Genomic DNA, 17,304 nt, shown 5'->3' on the forward strand with positions numbered 1-17,304 from the left:
TGAAAGGATCTGAGTTGTTGGTCTGTTGGCTCAGGGGGAGAGGGTGAATGACAGTGAGCGCCAGCTGGGAAACTCGCTGATCTCCTTTCTTCTCCCCGCTGCTTCCAGCAAGCATACGGCGGGGGCTGCGGGGACAGGCCTGCTGAGGGCAGAAGGTTCCTGGGCAGCCTCGTCTGGAACGGCAGTGGTGCACGGCCGCTCCCCAGCTCTTCCCTAAGGAAGGGAGTAAGAGTCTGAGAATTCTGTAATCCCAGACTTGAAAGTTATCTTGTTTTACGCTAGCCAGGGGCAGGAGTAACTCTGATGAGGGAGGATAGTGGGAAGAGCGGGGGCTTCGAGTCACACTCTACTGCTGGCTGGTGCTGTGACCTTGGGCAAGTCGCTCTACTACCCAGTGCTTTGGCGTCCCCGTCTGGGGACAACAGTTCCTCCTCCGAAGGGTTGCTGGGAGGATGAAATGAGATGGTGCATATGCAGTCCGTGGCACAGTGCCCGGTATGCAGTAGGTGCTCAATCAATCATAGTTGATGGGTTGCGCACTGCCCCCACCTCTGTCCCAGCTGCTTCCTGCTACCGTCCCGCTGTCAGGTTCTTCTACTAAACAGAGACCTGTCTCTGAGGCTGTAGGCTGCCGGCTTGGTCATGGTCAGAAACCAGGCCACTCTCTTCACCGGGGTGGTCCCTGGGATGTCCATGGCTGAACTCACGCCCCCAGCTTTCTTATATTTGGCGCTTAGCTCTTTATGGTCCGGGGGAAAGAGTGCTTTCCGCTTTAACTTCAGAGTTTGCAGGCTCTGGAGTATGTTGGCAATAATCTTCTCAGGGCCTTGGGAGGTCTCTCTGTCTTCGGTTGGGAGGAAAGTTTGAGCGACTGAAGATAGTCTGAGTTTCTTTTCTTTCTTTCCTTCCTTTTTTTTTTTTTTTTGAAGTTTATTTATTTATTTTGAGAGAGAGAGAGAGAGTACCCAAGCGGGGGAAGAGGCAGAGAGAGAGAGGGAGAGAGAGAATCGCAATCACCGTCAGCGCAGGGCCCGATGAGAGGCCTGAACCCGCGAACCGTGAGAGCACGACCTGAGCTGAAGTCAGACGCTTAACCGACTGAGCCACCGAGGCACCCTAGTCTGAGTTTCTGAGACGGGCTCTGGTCCCTGTAGGCTGCGGATTTGGCTAGCTGACGCTGGAAGGGCCTCAGGGTTTGGGGCCTGGCTTCAGGGCCATGCCAGGACATACAGGAACCCTGGGCTGGCAACAGTTAGACACTTCTTCAAATCAAAACTCTTGAAGTGTGTGTTTAATGGAGAAGCTGTGTGTTGGGTGGAGAAGCATAAAGGAGGGCTTGACCACCGAGACAACCTCAGAGTTGCCTCCTTGCTGAAAATGGGGCCCTGCCCCAGCCCTTGCACACCCCACTGGCTCACTCCTTAGAAGGGAGTTATGTAAACATCTTTTGTTAGGTGAGCCCCTTGGGGTCTCAAGCGCAAGCTCCCTCACCCCCCACCCCCGGCATATACACTTAAAGAGCCTTAGCAACTTATTTCTTCTCGTCTCTTACAAAAAGCTCCCTGAGAGAAGTTCCGGTAAATATGATTTTTTCATCCCGTAGAGTGGCCTGGTGGCCATCCAGCTGGCCCAGCAGCTATCCACCAGTGCTCAGCTCTACCAGGTCCTGGCAGCCTCAGAGGTGACCACGGATGTCTTTGCCAAGGGCTGGTCCACAGCCTTTCTGCTAAGGTTGCTGACCTCCAGGGAGACCACAAAGGGAAGGCCAAGCAAGCAGTGCTCAGGCCCCAGCTTCTTGCTTTTCAGGCAGAAAGAGTCCCACTTGATCAATTTGTCCTGACTGAGTAGCATGCCTTTTTTTTTAAAAAAACACCTTTTCTTTGTTCTTTCTGGGAATGCTCCACCTTCTGCTGTACAAGGGAAACTGCTGGCCAGGCTGCTCCCTGCCCTAACTCAGATGCCTCTCCGGGGGAAGAGGGGTTTGCAAGACAGCTCCCCAAAGTCTCATGTTGTCCCTTCTCAACCCTGTTCAACAGTGTTTGCTGGCACTTTGGATTGAGGGACTCTTCAAACATCTCAAGGAACACAAAGTTCTTCCCAGATTTGTGAAACATAAATGGGATGCCCTGAATGTGAAATGCTTGTTGGGAAAGGTAGAGGGACCGGGAAGAAGGTGGATGCAAAGGACAACATAGATGCAGGTACCGCCACCTGCTCTGTGACCTTTGGCAGCTTCTTCCTCAGTGGTCCCTCATGTATTGGTCAGATGGGTCTTTCTAGCTCTTGGAGCTTTGTGATTATCATGAAAGCTTACCATGGAAGATGATCCTGGAGGGCCTGGGGTCATCCAGTCTCCATTAGGGAACCAGACCCTGCGGATTTCCACATGACTTGACTGCCTGTCAACTCTGCTGCCTTTAGGGCCCAGAGCTTTTCTTTCCCCTCTTGGGGGTGCGGCGGTCACAGGCTTTCTGTGCTGTGTCTGAGGTGCCTGTGGGTTGCAGCTGGTGGGGAAGGGAGGATCCGGCTGTGGCAGCGTGGACACAATGAGGCAGTCAGTGTCCAGCCTCCACCCCTTCTCTGGGGGCCCCCTTGCCTTTCTCCGGCTCACTTTGAGCTGACCGTGGTGGGGAGGAGGCTCCGGGTCGGGTCGGCCTGTATGAGCTCTCCCTCTCTCTGTAGAAATGAATGACCCAGCTTCCTTCTGCTCACCACACCCTTCTTTCTTATCAGAACCTGCCACTTGCTTCTTTATCTGTTTCTGGAGGGAACCTACCTTTCTTCTGCCTGGGATACCTTTTACTAGACTCCCTGCCACAGGGAGTGCTATGATGCTTCTAATCTAGAATAACTCACAGGTGGTCCTGCCTGTGGCCACTGAGGTTCTGAGACAGTAGGGAGAGACCACTGCATATTATTTTGGTTATTCAATCAAATATACATGATAAATGCCAGCTCTGTGCCAGATGCTAGGTCAGGTCCTTTGGGGTCACAGAGATGGATGAGACCTGTCCTATGGAACTCTCCTTTAATGGGGCAGAGGTGACTGGGAGTGGCAGTCCACTTATTAAAGGTGGTGCCTGATGGGACCTAAGAGCGGTCCGGTGGGGTCACGGCTGCACATCGATTGTTTGCTCGGTGAACCTCCACTGAGCCCCCACCACATGCACAGCACTGGCCCGGGCGACGGGAAGCCTCCGAGGAGAGTGGGCTCCCAACAGCCATCAGGTATGAGAGGAGTGCGATGCAGTACCCGCTCTGTTCTCAGGGTGCTCCCTGACTCGATGGTGCGAATGCGCGGACGGATCTGCCATACTCTTTCCCTGTGAGATCGCAGTCCGGTGGTGGAGACAGATATGCCAACGGATTGCTCAATAATAATATGGCAGGCGATATGGGAAACGTAAACTCTTACCACTCTGTGACCTCAGGGGAGGCACCGAGCCTTGCTGAGACTCAGTTTTTTCATCAGGAAAGTGGACGGATTAACAGGGTTCTCGTGAGGATTAACTCATGCAATGTGCACACAAGAAGAACTCTGTGAACTAGCTGCTATTATCATTATTTTAAAGCTCTGTCTGTATAGGAAGATTCATCTAGTGGCCTTGCTTATTGAAGCTGAATGCTGCTGCTCTGCGCTCATGCGATGATCGCTCCGTGCCACTTCCTGGTAACCACCTGCTGTATTCCAGGGCCCAGGCAGGGAAACTGAGGCCTCCTGGGTCTGCTCTGGCTGTGAGACTTCTCCCAGATGTGACGCCGAAGTGCATGCCACCTTGTCGTTTCCACTGGTCAGCTAGAGGCGGGGCCCCGGAGATGCCAGGGTCTGTCTGGGCACCTTAGAAAGGAACAGGGGCAGGTCCTGGAGTCAGGCAGCCCTGGCCAGAGTAGACAGCGAGCTAATTCCAGTTCTGTCTGGTTCCACAGAAACTCCACCCTTATGGCTCTCTCCAGCAGGAGATGGGGCCTGCCAACTCAACCAATGCTACCCAGGATAGAAGCTTTACCTCATCAGGACAGACTCTGATTGGCTGAGCAAACCCAAGGGCAGGACTCTGCTTCTGGCAACTTAACCCTTTCTTGGGCATCCCCTACCACACAGTAACCTCACCTCAACTGGACCCAAAACGGAGGACCAAGATGGTGGGCCTCGGGTTATCTGAAGGGAGTGGCCCCACAGGTGTGTGTGGACTGGCATCAGAAGGACCACAGTGGTATGAGAGGCCCTGTGGGTACATGTACACTGGCATCAGAAGGTCCCAAAAGGAGAAGACTCAAACCTTTTCCCTACAAGGAAGAAGGAGAAGAAATAGCATCTGGGCTTCCTGCGGTTCCAGTGCCTGCCGTGGGGGCAACAGGAGAGAGGTTGGCAGAGGTCAGCCCTGATGGAGAACAATCTCATCGTCCTCCACTGCCAGAAGATATCTCCACTCATTCACTTATTTTGCATCTGTACTCATTCATTCATTTCTTAATTCAGCGGATATTTTGGGGACATCTACTTTATGCCAAGCTCTGGGCTAGGAGCTGAGGGTTCTGTGGAGAATGAGGTGGACATAGTCTCTGCTTCTGTCAAGATTTCAGTCCTGGTAGGGGAGCGAGCATTAAATAGATCAACACCAACACATACACACATGCACACACGTGATTACAAACTGATCATCTATGAAGAAAAAGATTCCTTTAAGAGAAAATATTATTTAGGTTGCTGTGTGTGTGGGGTTGTTGGTGGGGGGCAGTGAATATATCATAACTTTTAGGTTGAGACCTACAGGCCAGAAAGGGGTTAGCCAGTCAGACTTTGGAAAGAGTGTTCCAGCAAATGGAAAAGCCTGTGGAGAGGAGAGATGGGAAGGAGGTTGGTGTGCTGGGGCCAACAGAGGCCAGGCCAGTGTGGCTAGAGCTGAGTGAAGAGGCGGACCAGATGAGTGAGGGCCAGATCGTGTAGGGCCATGGTGGTTAATGTTTTACGGATTTCATTCTAGATACAGTGGGAAGCTGCTGAAGGCTTTGAGAAAGGGAGTCAGTCTCAGGGACATTTCTAGAAGATCAGAGGGCCCAAGGAGGCATCCAAGTGGGTAGGAAGAGATGAGTTAGGGGGTCCCTTCAGTCTTCCAGGGGCTTGGTGGCCTATCCTAGGTAGGACCTAGGACCCTTCTGAGGGGCAATGGTTGCCTGTCCTAGGTAGTGGTTGGGGAGGTAGGTATGTGAATTTCCAGACCCTTGGATATGGTGGAGGCTCTGGGATAAGAAGAGAGAATTCCCTGCCCCCCACCTCCCCTTGTTCTCCTCTACTGTGTCTTGCTCTCTCAGTGACCTACTAGGACCTACTAAGGGACAGTGATTAGAGCCCTGCCGGCTCACTGCCTGGAGCCCAGGGTTGGACAGCTCTCATACCATTCTCTAACTGTCAAGACCTAGAGGGAGGGAAGCCCAAGGTCACGGGTCTGAGTGACATAGCTCGTACACAAAAGGTGTGTGTAGGACCATAGTCACTTGCATAGAAAAAGGGGGTCAAAGAGGCTAGAGAGATGGCTCAGACCAGAGAAGCCCCTGGACCTTGGGTGGTCTCTGCATTGTGTCCTAGAAGACCATCTCAGTGTCTTTAGAGAGGGCTCTTATGCCTGGTGAGGTTGCTCAGCTGCTGTGGCCACTTGAACTCCAAGAAGCATGGCCCAGAAGAGACTATGTCCATCACCTTCCATTTAGGCAAGATCAGACATCCCCTGAACAGGGGATGGGATGTATCTGCCAGCGACCAGGCTGATGCCCCCACCCCGCAGGGGAATAGGCTGGGGCTGCACTGGGGCAACTGATATACAGCATCTGTCAGCCAGGACTCAGCCCGCAGGGTTAATTCTGAGAGGCGGAGCGGCTGCGTCTGCACAGACAGCAAGCTGCACTTTGATTTCATTTGATTCCCTTATAAAATGACATTAAGGGGAATGTGAGGCCCAGGAGAATCGCCTGTCTGGGAAGGCAGCGACCTTGACTCTCCCAGACCTGGTGACCTACCTCTATCCACCAGACAGGTGCAGAGGACAGGAACTCTGGCCATTCTCTGAAATGGAGAACGAGAACATAACACCGAGCCCTTGGGGACAGGGCTTTCCTCCCATCCGGTCCTGACAAGCTGCTGACTTGGGGTCCTAGGCCTAGCCACTTCCAGGGGGAGCAGACGTCAGCTCCGGGAGGGCCTGGGCCAGTCTTCCCGGTGACTGTGGTGAGCCCCAGCGCCACTGCTGCTCTGCCTCTCAAATCGATAAGACAATTCATTTGGCTTCATGGGCTGGAGAAGATGAAACATGACCGGGTGGCCACTGCTCTTCGGCATCCGGGTCCGTCCCAGCCATCCAGGATGATGAACATGCTATCGAAAGTGCATCTGAGAGTCATAATCACGGGAAGCATGGCTGGGCCCCGCCCTCCACATAAATCATGCTGAGAAGCCTACACAATGGCCTCTTTCCTGATGGTCCAATTGTCTTCGTTTGGTGTCTGGGGCTTGGGAGCCGGGAGGATGGGAGCACAACCATTTATTGTTGAAAAGGCCATCTGTGAGATTTGAATACAAAGTGATCCCTTAAGTTTCCTTCACACCCTCTGGTCCCGTTTTTGTGTTTGCTTATGTCTCAGGCACTGGGTCTTTTGAAACTCTGTCTCTCCTGTAAACAGCCATGCCCAGTCTCTGCTGGCCTGGCCTTTTGACCCTTTGGGAGCTGGAACCTATTGGAAATCATGATGACATTTATTTATGGACGTCTTGTAAAAAAAATTCTTTCTTTAAAATATTTTTCATAAATTTTGCCACCAAAGCCCTCATTTCTTACACACGGCACCTAGTGAAGGCAGAGGGAATTTGTGGGAGGGTTCCGTACAGAGACAGCAGGGGCTTCTGAGATAGCGACTGGGGTCCCCAGGCATTATCTCCCCAGGCCACCAGCAGCCTCGCTGTATAGATGAAAGGGACCAAGACTCGGAGAAGTTAAATGATATATCCAAGATCACACAGCTAGTAAGAGGCTGAGCTAGTCTTCAAACCAAAGCCTTTCAGCCCTAACCCATTGCTGTTCCCAGATGCAAAGTTCTACTTTTTAGGGATGGAAGTAGAGAAATCAATCATCTCCTTCTGGAAGAGGCAGGAAGGTGATAGCCTTCATGTAGAAGCCATGGCCCTTTAAGCTCTGGAGGAGATGCTTTAGGACGAATGAATGAGACGTCTCCTTCATATCGCAGAGAACAAGCTTCCAAAGTTTGTGTGTCTGAGGGGTGGCCCAGAAAAGATCAGGAGCTTCATGCCAGATTTGATATGAAAAGCGGGGTGGAGCTCCTTAAGACGGGATCACAGGGGCACCGGCAAGGTCGGCTGATGCCCCTTCCCCTTTTGAATCTGGTGTTTAAGAGGATCAGCAGACACAGTATTGGGTACCCAGCAGTGAAGGAACTGTGGCCAAAGGCAGAAAGGGACAGCTTCAGGTTCAGGACCTGGTATGGTTGAACATGAGTCTTGGAAGCAGGCCTTTGACTCAAGCCTCGCTGAGGGTGGGAAGAGTCCGTTCTGGGTTGTGGGCCCAGATTTTGCTAATTGACTGGTTCCAAGTCTCAACCAAAAGTACCTGGGAATCAATTGGACTGGATTTCAGATATCCCCTCAGAAAGCACAGTCTTTTCCCTGAAAAGCTCAACCGTTTTCCCATCTCTCCAGCTTTCCTCTCTCTGCTGCTTGAGGCCCATTTGGCTACGGACAGACCACCTGCTTCACTGTCTTGCTTTTTGCCTTGGCTATGGCGCTATTCTTGTTTTCGCTTTTAATGAAGACAGCATGACCTTACCTTCCATCCTCTCTTGACCTTATCTTCCCTTAAGCCTTTCTCTGAGCAGAGCCACCATCCTGCAATTGTTTCCTTATCCTTGGTTTAAGGGTAGAATAATAACACTAGGTGATTCGGGGAGCAGTTATACGGCGATCTATGTTGTCCCTCTAATCCTCACTACGGCCTCATGAGGTTCATCGTCCCCGTTACACATCTACTCTCGTTACACCCAACTGGTAGATAAAGACGCCGAGTCTTAGAGAAGTTAAGAAACTTACCCAAGGACACACAGCTAGGGTGGCCAGATCGGTACATGGCAGCTCAGCTCCAGAGCACCTGCTTTTGATTGTTCTGTGCTACTGCTTCCCGGCAATCACAGACCATCCAAGCTGCGTCCAGACCATTTGGGAAGCTATCGTCAGAGTAAAGCCTAGGTCTCGGTGTGGACCTCAAGTCTCTTCCTGGGTGCACTGTACTCCTGCTTTGTGGTTGCAGCCCAGCCACGCTGCCTTATTTCCCCTTCTAACTCCTGGTGTACATTCACATTTAGGCTGTTTCTTCCACCCAAGGTTGCCTGCCCTGCTCTGCTCTCCCTGTCGGACACAATCCTCAGCCTTTAAGGTTTGGCCACTCTCCTGAGACACCTTTCTCAGGTGTGCATCAGAAGTCATGGCTTCCTTCTCTGTGCTCCCATGGTATCTTGTTCCTCCTTAGCACAGTGTGTTAAGCAGATATGTCTCATCTGCAAGACTGAGCTCCTTGGGAGCCAGTGGAGGTCATAATCTTATTTATTTCTTCTTCTGTGACTGCCCCATCCTTAGTACATGCTCAGTAGATGTTGTAGAGTTGAATTGGGTCATATGATTCAAGCCTCTCATATTCTAGAATTTAAATGAGGAAACTGAGGCTCAAAAAAAAGGAAGTGACCTGGCCACGGTCATGGGACAAGTTAGTGGCCAAGTCAGGGTTAGAAGTCAGGTCTCCTGACTCTCTTGTCTCAAAGCTTTCTCTGTTGTACCTCCAATTTGTGAGACCATAGCCTGGATCCCCACTTAGCTTATTAAGCAATCTGGCCAGGTTCATTTCAGGGTCATAGATACTACCGTATTCCATGCTGACTCCTGGCATGCTTGGAGGCGAAGGAGAACTGACCAGAACTGCTTTCACAGTTCTCTTCCCCCGGTGTGTGGGGCTCTCTTCTCCCTGAGCCCCTTTCCCTCAGAGAAAACTGGAGCAGGATTCTGAAGGTCTTGGTTCGAATCCTGATTTTGCTGGTAACTCACTGTGTGGCTTTGTGCAAATTGCTTTATCTCTCTGATCATCTGTTTTCTTTACTAAGAAAAATGAGGGAGTTGAATGTAGGTGATCTTCAGGAGTCATCTTCAAAGCCTCAGGACTTTAATAGCACATTAAAGGAAGAAAGAAAAGACATTTTGGTCTTCACATTGAAACAAGGGTGTATGCGCATGGATATGTACAAATGCTGTACATGGCTGATATTCATCACGTACTCGTGACACATAGGTATACTTGTGGATTTTATGTGGGAAGGGTCCTCATCACCAGTACCCACATTATAAACACACCCCTGCCTCCTCCCCACCCAGAGATGCCTCCTTCAAGGCTGGCCCCTGGGAAGCCAGTTACAAGGAGCTCTCCAACCCAGAGTCTTCCCCTCTTCCTTCTTCCTTTCTATGCACTGCACTCTTTTGTTTGGACTTCACATATATATGTATGCACGTCTGTTGTTTAACTTTCCCAACTACTGAGTTTATGGCCTAAGCTAACTTTCAAGTGAAATTTGCAGTAATCAATATGCAGTGCCTTTCATTTCTCATGTGGTCAGATTCTCCTTTGGACTCTTCCCCAGAAGTCACCATTGACTTGTTTCGTTGACTTTACTGTGCATCTTCTTTTACTCAAACCCTGCTGCAGGTAAACTTTCTACGACAGTATCTTTGAAATGTCCGTGGTTTTCTGTTATGGTGTTCTGTTGGTCCTTGTGGAAGAACATTAAGGGTTCAGTGGGCTAGCCTAGGAAGCTGACCACCATTTGTAACACTGATATCGGGGGAAAATGCATTCTGAGACCCTAATCAACTCTCAGATGGACTTTGGGAACACGACTCGGCACATATCCCAAAGCAGATGAATGTAGCGTTTATTTTATGAACCACTAGAATTTTGATAGAACCATAGACCCTGGGAACATGGAACTGAAAATCATCCCTCCTCTTACACCAAGATCAACTGATTAATAAGCTGATTTATAGAAACCAAGACCAAGTTGGGGCGCCTGGGTGGCTCAGTCTGTTGAGCGTCTGACTTCAGTTCAGGTCATGATCTCACTGTTTGTGGGCTCGAGCCCTGCATTGGGCTCTGTGCTGACCATTCAGAGCCTAGAGCCTGCTTCAGATTCTGTGCTTCCCTCTCTCTGCCCATCCCCCACTCATGCTCTGTTTCTCTCTCTCAAAAATAAACATTAAAAAAAAAAAGAAGAAGAAAAAGAAATCAAGACCAAGAGAGGGGTAAGAACTTGGCCAAGGGCCCAGCAGTTGGTCTAGAGTTCTAAGTAGGATGCAAACCCCTAGCTTCTAGCCCAGTGCTCCTCTTTAATGACTTTTGAAGACTCGGCCAGGTTGATGGCAGGGAGGGGCACAGATTGTCCTAGAGATGCTCCCCTTGTCTCACTCAGCTGTGTTGTCATTAGGAAAAGTAAGTCACCACTTCGGGCTGTAATGGAAATAGTGAGAAAGAAATGGTCCAGCTCATGGTCCAGGGGAAGAGGCTGTCTAGTCAGCTGGCGGGTCTATAATTCCGGGTGTGTTCTTGCTGCAGTGGAATGAATGGGGCCGCTGTTTTACCTGGAGCTCTGGGCATGGCAGGGCTGGTGGAGATGCTCCCTGTGGTCTGTTCTAAAAATAGTGGTGGGAATGTAGCTGAGGGGAAGAGGAGGGGGCTCCTTTGGGAGCTGGGTGGGGTGCCTCACCCCCTTCCTCTTCCTGCCGGGCCCTATGTGTAGAAGGGCCAGAGATTCAGAGGACTTAGATCTGGGAGGGTCCTGGAGCCGTCAGCCTTCACACCCCGTCCTGTAGGCCTAGAGAGGGGACAGGACTGGCCAGAATCGTCGAGCCCAGGGAGAAGGTCCCAGCCGGCAGACTCTTTTCCTCCTGCTGCTTTAGCAGGGCAGCTGCAGGCCTTGTGAGGTTTTCTCTTACTGCCTCTGGGCGTGCACAGGGCCTGGGAACTCCTGGGGCCGGATGTGGTTGGGCTTCCTGAAAGTCGCCCAGCAGGCGAGGAGTACCGGCTAGTCTGCCCCAAGCCCTGACCTCTGCCAGCTGGCCTTCCCTTTGCTGGTGTCCCCACCCTTGCTAACTTGTTCTTCTGTCGCCCCCTGGACTGTCTGCAGGGATGGTGGACAAGGGCCTATAGGACAGAGGGCCTACCAGCTCAGGACCTTTCTCTGCCATTCCTCAGGAGCAAGCAGACCTAGCCGAGGTAGAGGCAGGGACCTGCATTCCAACCCCAGCACTGCTTCTCATTCGCTGTGCAATTACTGGGGATCAACTCGCATCTGCCAGATGAGATGCTGATGGGATTCTTGTGAGGATTAGAGGGATGGTCCCTGCAAAGTGCCTGGCATGTAGTAGGTACTCAGTAATGGTAGCTGCCATTGCCAGATCAAGTGTGAACACACGCTTGACTTTCTGCAACCTCCTTTCTTGGGGCTTCTTCCGATGGAGGCATGGCAGATGGTTTTTTTTTTTTTTTTTTTTTTTTGTTGTTATTTTTGTTGTTGTTTTTAAATGCAGTTGACTTTTTTTGTGTTGTTACAAAACTGATTCATGTTTATTATGAAGAAAACATTTAATACAGTCGAACCAGGAGAAGGAAATGAAGTTCACTCTTAATTCCAACACCCAGAGATAATCACTGTTAACATTTTGGGGTGTATCCTGTCAGGCATTTGTTTCTACACACATATATCTACTTTGCAAACTGGGATTACTGATGCACACAACTTTCTAACTTGTTTTTTTTTTTTTTTCCATTTGGCAACGTAGTGTATCCATGTTTCCATGTCAATAAATATTCTTCTACAACATCATCTTTAGTGCCTGGGGAGTACGTTATTGAGTAGGTGAAATATTTTTGTTTAAATAATCTCCAGTCATTCAACATTTAGGTTGTTTCCAATTTTTCATTGGTACAAAAACCTGAGATAAAAATCCTTATAGGTATTTCTTGGTATCCCCAGCATCATCTAGTATGTGCATGTTTGGCCTTCCACGAATGTTTGTTGAATGAATGAATATTTTGTTCGAATAAATTCCAGGTAGCAGAATTTCTAAGCCAAAGGGTATGTATTTATAAAAAAAAGATTCTTGATACTTATTGCCAAAAGACTCCCTGGAATGGTTGTACTGATTTATGATCAGTATCTTATTTTTATTTTTTAAACTTTATTTATTTACTAGGAAGGAAGGGGCAGAGACAGAATCCCACGCAGGCTCCACACTCTGTGCAAAGCCCGATGCAGGGCTCGATCTCAAGACCATGAGACCATGAGTTGAAATCTAGAGTCAGATGCTTAACTGACTGAGCCACCCGGGTGCCCCTATGATCAGTACTTTTTTTTTTTTTTTTTTTTAGTGATCAGTACAATTTATTTTATTTTGAGAGAGAGGGAGAGAGAGAGAGAGAGAGAGAGAGAAAGAGAGAGAGGGAGAGGAAGGGAGGGGCAGAGAGAGGGAGAGAGAGAATCCCAGGCAGGCTCTTTCTGTCAGCAAAGAACTGATGGGGGTGGGCAGTGGTAGGGGCTTGATCCCAGGAACCGTGAGATCCTGACCTGAGCTGAAATCAAGAGTTGGTCACTTAACCGACTGAGCCACCCATGCTCCCTTTTGGTCAGAACTTTACATTGACTGGTGTATCCTGCTTTGCCCAAGACTTTCCCTTTTTAGCACAGAAAGTCCTGCTTGCTGAGAAACCCTTTAGTCCCAAGTAAACTGGGAGTCTGGGTGAGAGAATGCCCATTTCCCCACAGCCTCACCAACAATGCATTGTTACATTTTTAAGGAGGATAATTTCTTTGATTACTGGAGATGTTGAATATTTATTTATATGCCTTTTAGTCATTTATGTTGTCTCTTTTGTGAGTCGCTTGTTCAAGTATTTTTGCACATTTTTTTTAACTGGGCTGTTTATAGTTTATTAGTTGACAACAGCTCTTTATATAATAAGGATTTTTTGTGTTTTATTTTTTTATTCTTTAAAATAATATTTTAGATGGTTTTGGATTGATAGGTAGTCAGTCATGTCTATAAATTGTTTTCATAGCAGATTTTTGAGATCTTATCCCTATATCTTAGAATTCATTCATTTAAAGTGTATAATTCAATGTTTTTTTTTTTTCTGGTGTATTCACAGACATGTACAACGATCGCCACAATCAATATGAGAATATTTTCATTATCTCCAAAAGAAATCATACCCTTTAGCTGTCATCCCTCATCTACCCCAGCCCAAGGCAGCTACTAAGACACTTTCTGTGGGCTTGCCTATTGTGGACAGTTCATATAAATGGAATCCTATAATATTTGGTCTTTTGTGACCAGCTTCTTTCATTTAGCATCATGTTGTCAGGGTTCATCCATATTGGAGCAGGTGCTACTGCTTCATTTCTATGACTGAAGCCTATTTCATGGATGGATGGAGCCATGGATATACCACATTTTATTTGTCTGGTCATCCATTGATGAACACTGGAGCTGTTTCTACCTTTTTTGCTATTATGAATAATGCTGCCATAAACGCTTGTGTGCAAGTTTTTGTGTGGACACATGTATTCATTTCTCTTGAATATATATATACCTAGCAGTGGGATCCCTGGATCACATGGCAACTTTAACTTTTTGAGGACTTGTTAGACTGTTTTCCAAAGGGGCTGAATGATTTTGTATCCCCACTGCTAGTGTGCGAGCGAGCATTCCAATTTCTCTATAGCCTCTCTAGCAACACTTGCTATTTTCCCATTTTAAAAACTATAGCCATCCTGGTGGGTTTGAAGTAGTATCTCACTGTGGTTTTGAATTGCATTTTTCTGATGACTAATATATCTATAAATTTTTTAAAATATTTTTTTTGGTGGTGGGGGGGGCACCTGGGTGGCTCAGTTGGTTAAGCATCTGACTTTGGCTCAGGTCATGATTTCGTGGTTCGTGAGTTCGAGCCCTGCATCGGGCTCTGTGCTGATGCCTCAGAGCCTGGAGCCTGCTTCAGATTCTGTGTCTCCCTCTCTCTCTGGCCCTTCCCCTCTCAAGCTCTGTCTCTTTCTCTCTCTCTCTCTCTCTCTCAAAAATAAACATTAAAAAATTAAAAAAAATATATATATACATTTGCCTTTGATGTTGTGGTCTTCACCACAGGATTATATAATCTTCACTCTTTCCCCCCTTGAACGGTATGGTTTTATTTTTCAAGTTTTACCTCCCTCCTCATTTCCTCATTAATGTGTCTATTCCTACAGCAGGTTGAGACTTAATTACTATAGCTTCATGATAAGTGTCACTTGTGTTACAAGACTGCCCTCCCATTATTCTGCAGAATTTCCTCTGAAATTCTACACCCTGACTCTAGTCTGCCAGGGGTTTTACCCTTACCTTTTCCATAAATGTATTTCAATATCAGCCATGACACCAGATCTGGAATAGTTTGTCCTCACCTCCGACTGCCCATAGTGAATGTGTTAGATAGCACATACTTCTCTTTGCTTTCCTCTGTGCCTCCTAGGGATTGTTGAAATCGTCTGGAACTTTACTTTCTGTTACTCTTTTTTTTTTTTTTTTTTCTGATTTTTACCATTTTGAAACATCAGTCCTGTTATTAAGAGTCATTTATTTAGGGGCACCTGGGTGGCTCAGTCAGTTAAGCGTCTGACCTTGGCTCAGGTCATCATCTCAAGGCTTGTGAGTTCGAGCCCCACATCGGGCTCTGTGCTGACAGCTCGGAGCCTGGAGCCTGCTTTGGAGTCTATGTCTCCCTCTCTCTCTGCCCCTTCCCCACTCGCATTTTGTCTCTCTCTCTCAAAAATAAATAAACATAAAAAAAGAGTCATTTATTTAAATTGCACTTAACTCCTCAATTATGTTATCAGCAGTTAAGTGTATACATGTTTCTGGTTTCGCTCCTCCCCCATTTCTCAGGTACCCACCATCTCGTTGACTCCTTGATTCTGATTCTTTTTTTTTTTTTTTTTTTTTCTAGAGGGCTCTCCCAAGTAATTTTTCCAGAAGGGGTCTGTGGGTGGCATTCTTTCTTAGTCTTTGTAAGTCTGAAAATATTTGCCTTCACATTTGAGTCATCCCTTTCCTAAGTAGAGAGAATCCGACTAGAGTCCTTCTTCTCCAGAAACCTGAGAGTGATGCTCTGTCATCCTAGCCTTTAGTGTTGTAAGAAGCGCAAGCACTCAGCTGATTCTCTAAGATTTCTTCATGGAAACTAGCAGGATTTCTCTTTCCAATCTTGGGAATTTAGAAATGTCACCAGATTTTTTCTAGCTGTTTGCTGTCTATTGGTAGTTTTTCCTAGAAGGCTTTCAGCTGGTATTAGTTCAGGCAAACAGGTGAATGGTGGTGGCATTCTCCATACCAGGAGCGGTCGAGAGGGAACAGTTTGGGTGACAGGATCGTGCATCCCGACTGCAGGTGTGGGTACTGTGATGGAGGCCTAGTTCGTGGGTTCTCGTGGAAACAAGAACATTTAGAGCAAGGCTTCTTCAACCACCTGTGGGGACGAGCCTCATACTTTTATAAAACTCACACCACATGTGATTCTTCATGCCGGTTTGATAACACCTGGACCAGCCTTGTAGCCTATTCAGTAGGCCCAGTCCACTGGTCTTGCGTTTGGGTATCATGGCCGTGTGAAATTGCTACAGAAGTTTCCAAACGCTTGATTTTGCTGCTTACCGAATTGCAAACCAGTAGCAAGAAGTTGCACATCAGTCCCATTCTGTGGACCACACTCTGAGTAGCACTGACCTAGTCAAACCCCAGTGCTCATTTTGGGAACAGGGAAGCTGAGGCCCAGAGAGGGGATTGGCCTTGCCCTGGAGCTCAGAGAAGACAGCAGCAAAGTCAGCATTTCAGTCTGGTATTTCCTCTGCCGACCCTCTTTTGCAGTGGCCTGGGCCTAAGCCCAGCAGTCCAAGCAGCGAGCAGACTCAGGAGGCACTGTGTCTAGCAGCCAAGGTCATGGGGCTGGCCTCCACATATCTGAGTTGGTGGCTCTGTGCTGAAGGCTTCCCAGGAATTTGGTAGTCCAGACCCGGCCTGACCCTGGAGCTCACACAGCGCAGTGGGTTAGGGATCGCTCCCCAAAGCCTGAAGTCTCCCACCAGCATGAGGCTGGTTGGACTGCAGTCAGGAAGGGAGATGGCCTAGGCCCTCAGCCACCTGTGTCCCTGCAGCTGCCTAAGGTCAGGCTGACACTGCTGAGGTGACAGAGATGTGTGCCCAGGTTGGAGGCAGAAGCCAGCCAGGGACAGTCTCGGGGACGGCTCTGCGGGTGGACATTTGGTCTCCTGGCTTTTACTGCGTGCGGGTTTCTCCTTGTGGTTGGGGCATCTAGCTCCTGTGAGCAGATTGGGAATTGGCCTTGCTGTCTGAAGTTGCTGAGGAAGAGGAGGATGGCAGGAGGAGGAAAGAGCCTGGGGAACGTGACTTGGGAGCAGAGCGCACAGGTTCAGAGCCCAGGCCGTGGGGCCATATGGCCTGTTTTGCCACTGTTTTTGCCATGTCACCTTTCTGTGCCTTAGTTTCCTCATGTGTAAGATGAACCTGTTGCTCAGTAGATGGTAATGACTATCACCTATTAGTCCATGCCAGGCACCATGTCAGGGCTTACTTGTCCATTAGACCCTCTGCAGATATTTTCACATTTAATTTACTCTTAAAAAATTTTTTTTTAATGTTCATTTATTTTTGAGACAGAGAGAGAGAGACAGAGTGTGCACAGGGGATGGGTAGGGAGAGTGGGAGACAGAATCCGAAGCAGGCTCCAGGCTTTGCGCTGTCAGCACAGAGCCCAACGTGGGGCTCGAACCCACGAACTATGAGATGGTGACCTGAGCTGAAGTTGGATGCTTAACCGACTGAGCCACCCAGGCGCCCCCATTTAACTTTACTCTTTACATCGGCCCTCTCAAGGTGAACTCGGTCATTTTCAGAGCGTAGCCACAACAACGACAACACAACAACGACGTTGTTACTTCCTTGTTGTTACACACTTACTGTGTGCGGGCCACAATGCGTGCACCAGCTCGTTTGGTCCTCCACAGGGCCCAGTGAGGCAGACTGTAATAGCCCCATTTTACAGACGAGGAAACAGAGACTCAGAGACATTAAAATGACTTGCCCAAGATAAGTCACACTCAGATATTTTTTCTGGACTCCAAAGCCTGTGCTCTTTCTAAAACCCACTGACCGAA

General features: G+C 48.6%; 1 protein-coding gene across 6 annotated transcripts in view; it reads left to right on the forward strand.

The window, feature by feature from the left end:
- RGS3 (regulator of G protein signaling 3) overlaps nt 1-17,304 on the forward strand; it is a 140,074-nt gene that overhangs the window by 85,153 nt on the left and 37,617 nt on the right. For 2 of the 6 annotated variants that reach the window (XM_060608924.3, XM_060608932.3), the window contains one exon: nt 3,928-11,783. The exons of the other annotated variants lie outside the window; for them this stretch is intronic. In XM_060608924.3, coding sequence (XP_060464907.1) covers nt 3,928-4,035 — 108 coding nt within the window. In that variant the 3' untranslated portion in view covers nt 4,036-11,783. Of the gene's footprint in view, nt 1-3,927; nt 11,784-17,304 lie in introns of those variants that run through there. 6 annotated transcript variants of the gene reach the window in all.

Source organism: Panthera onca, chromosome D4 (assembly GCF_046562875.1).
Source record: "Panthera onca isolate mPanOnc1 chromosome D4, mPanOnc1 haplotype 2, whole genome shotgun sequence".
In the NCBI taxonomy this organism is placed as follows: domain Eukaryota; kingdom Metazoa; phylum Chordata; class Mammalia; order Carnivora; family Felidae; genus Panthera; species Panthera onca.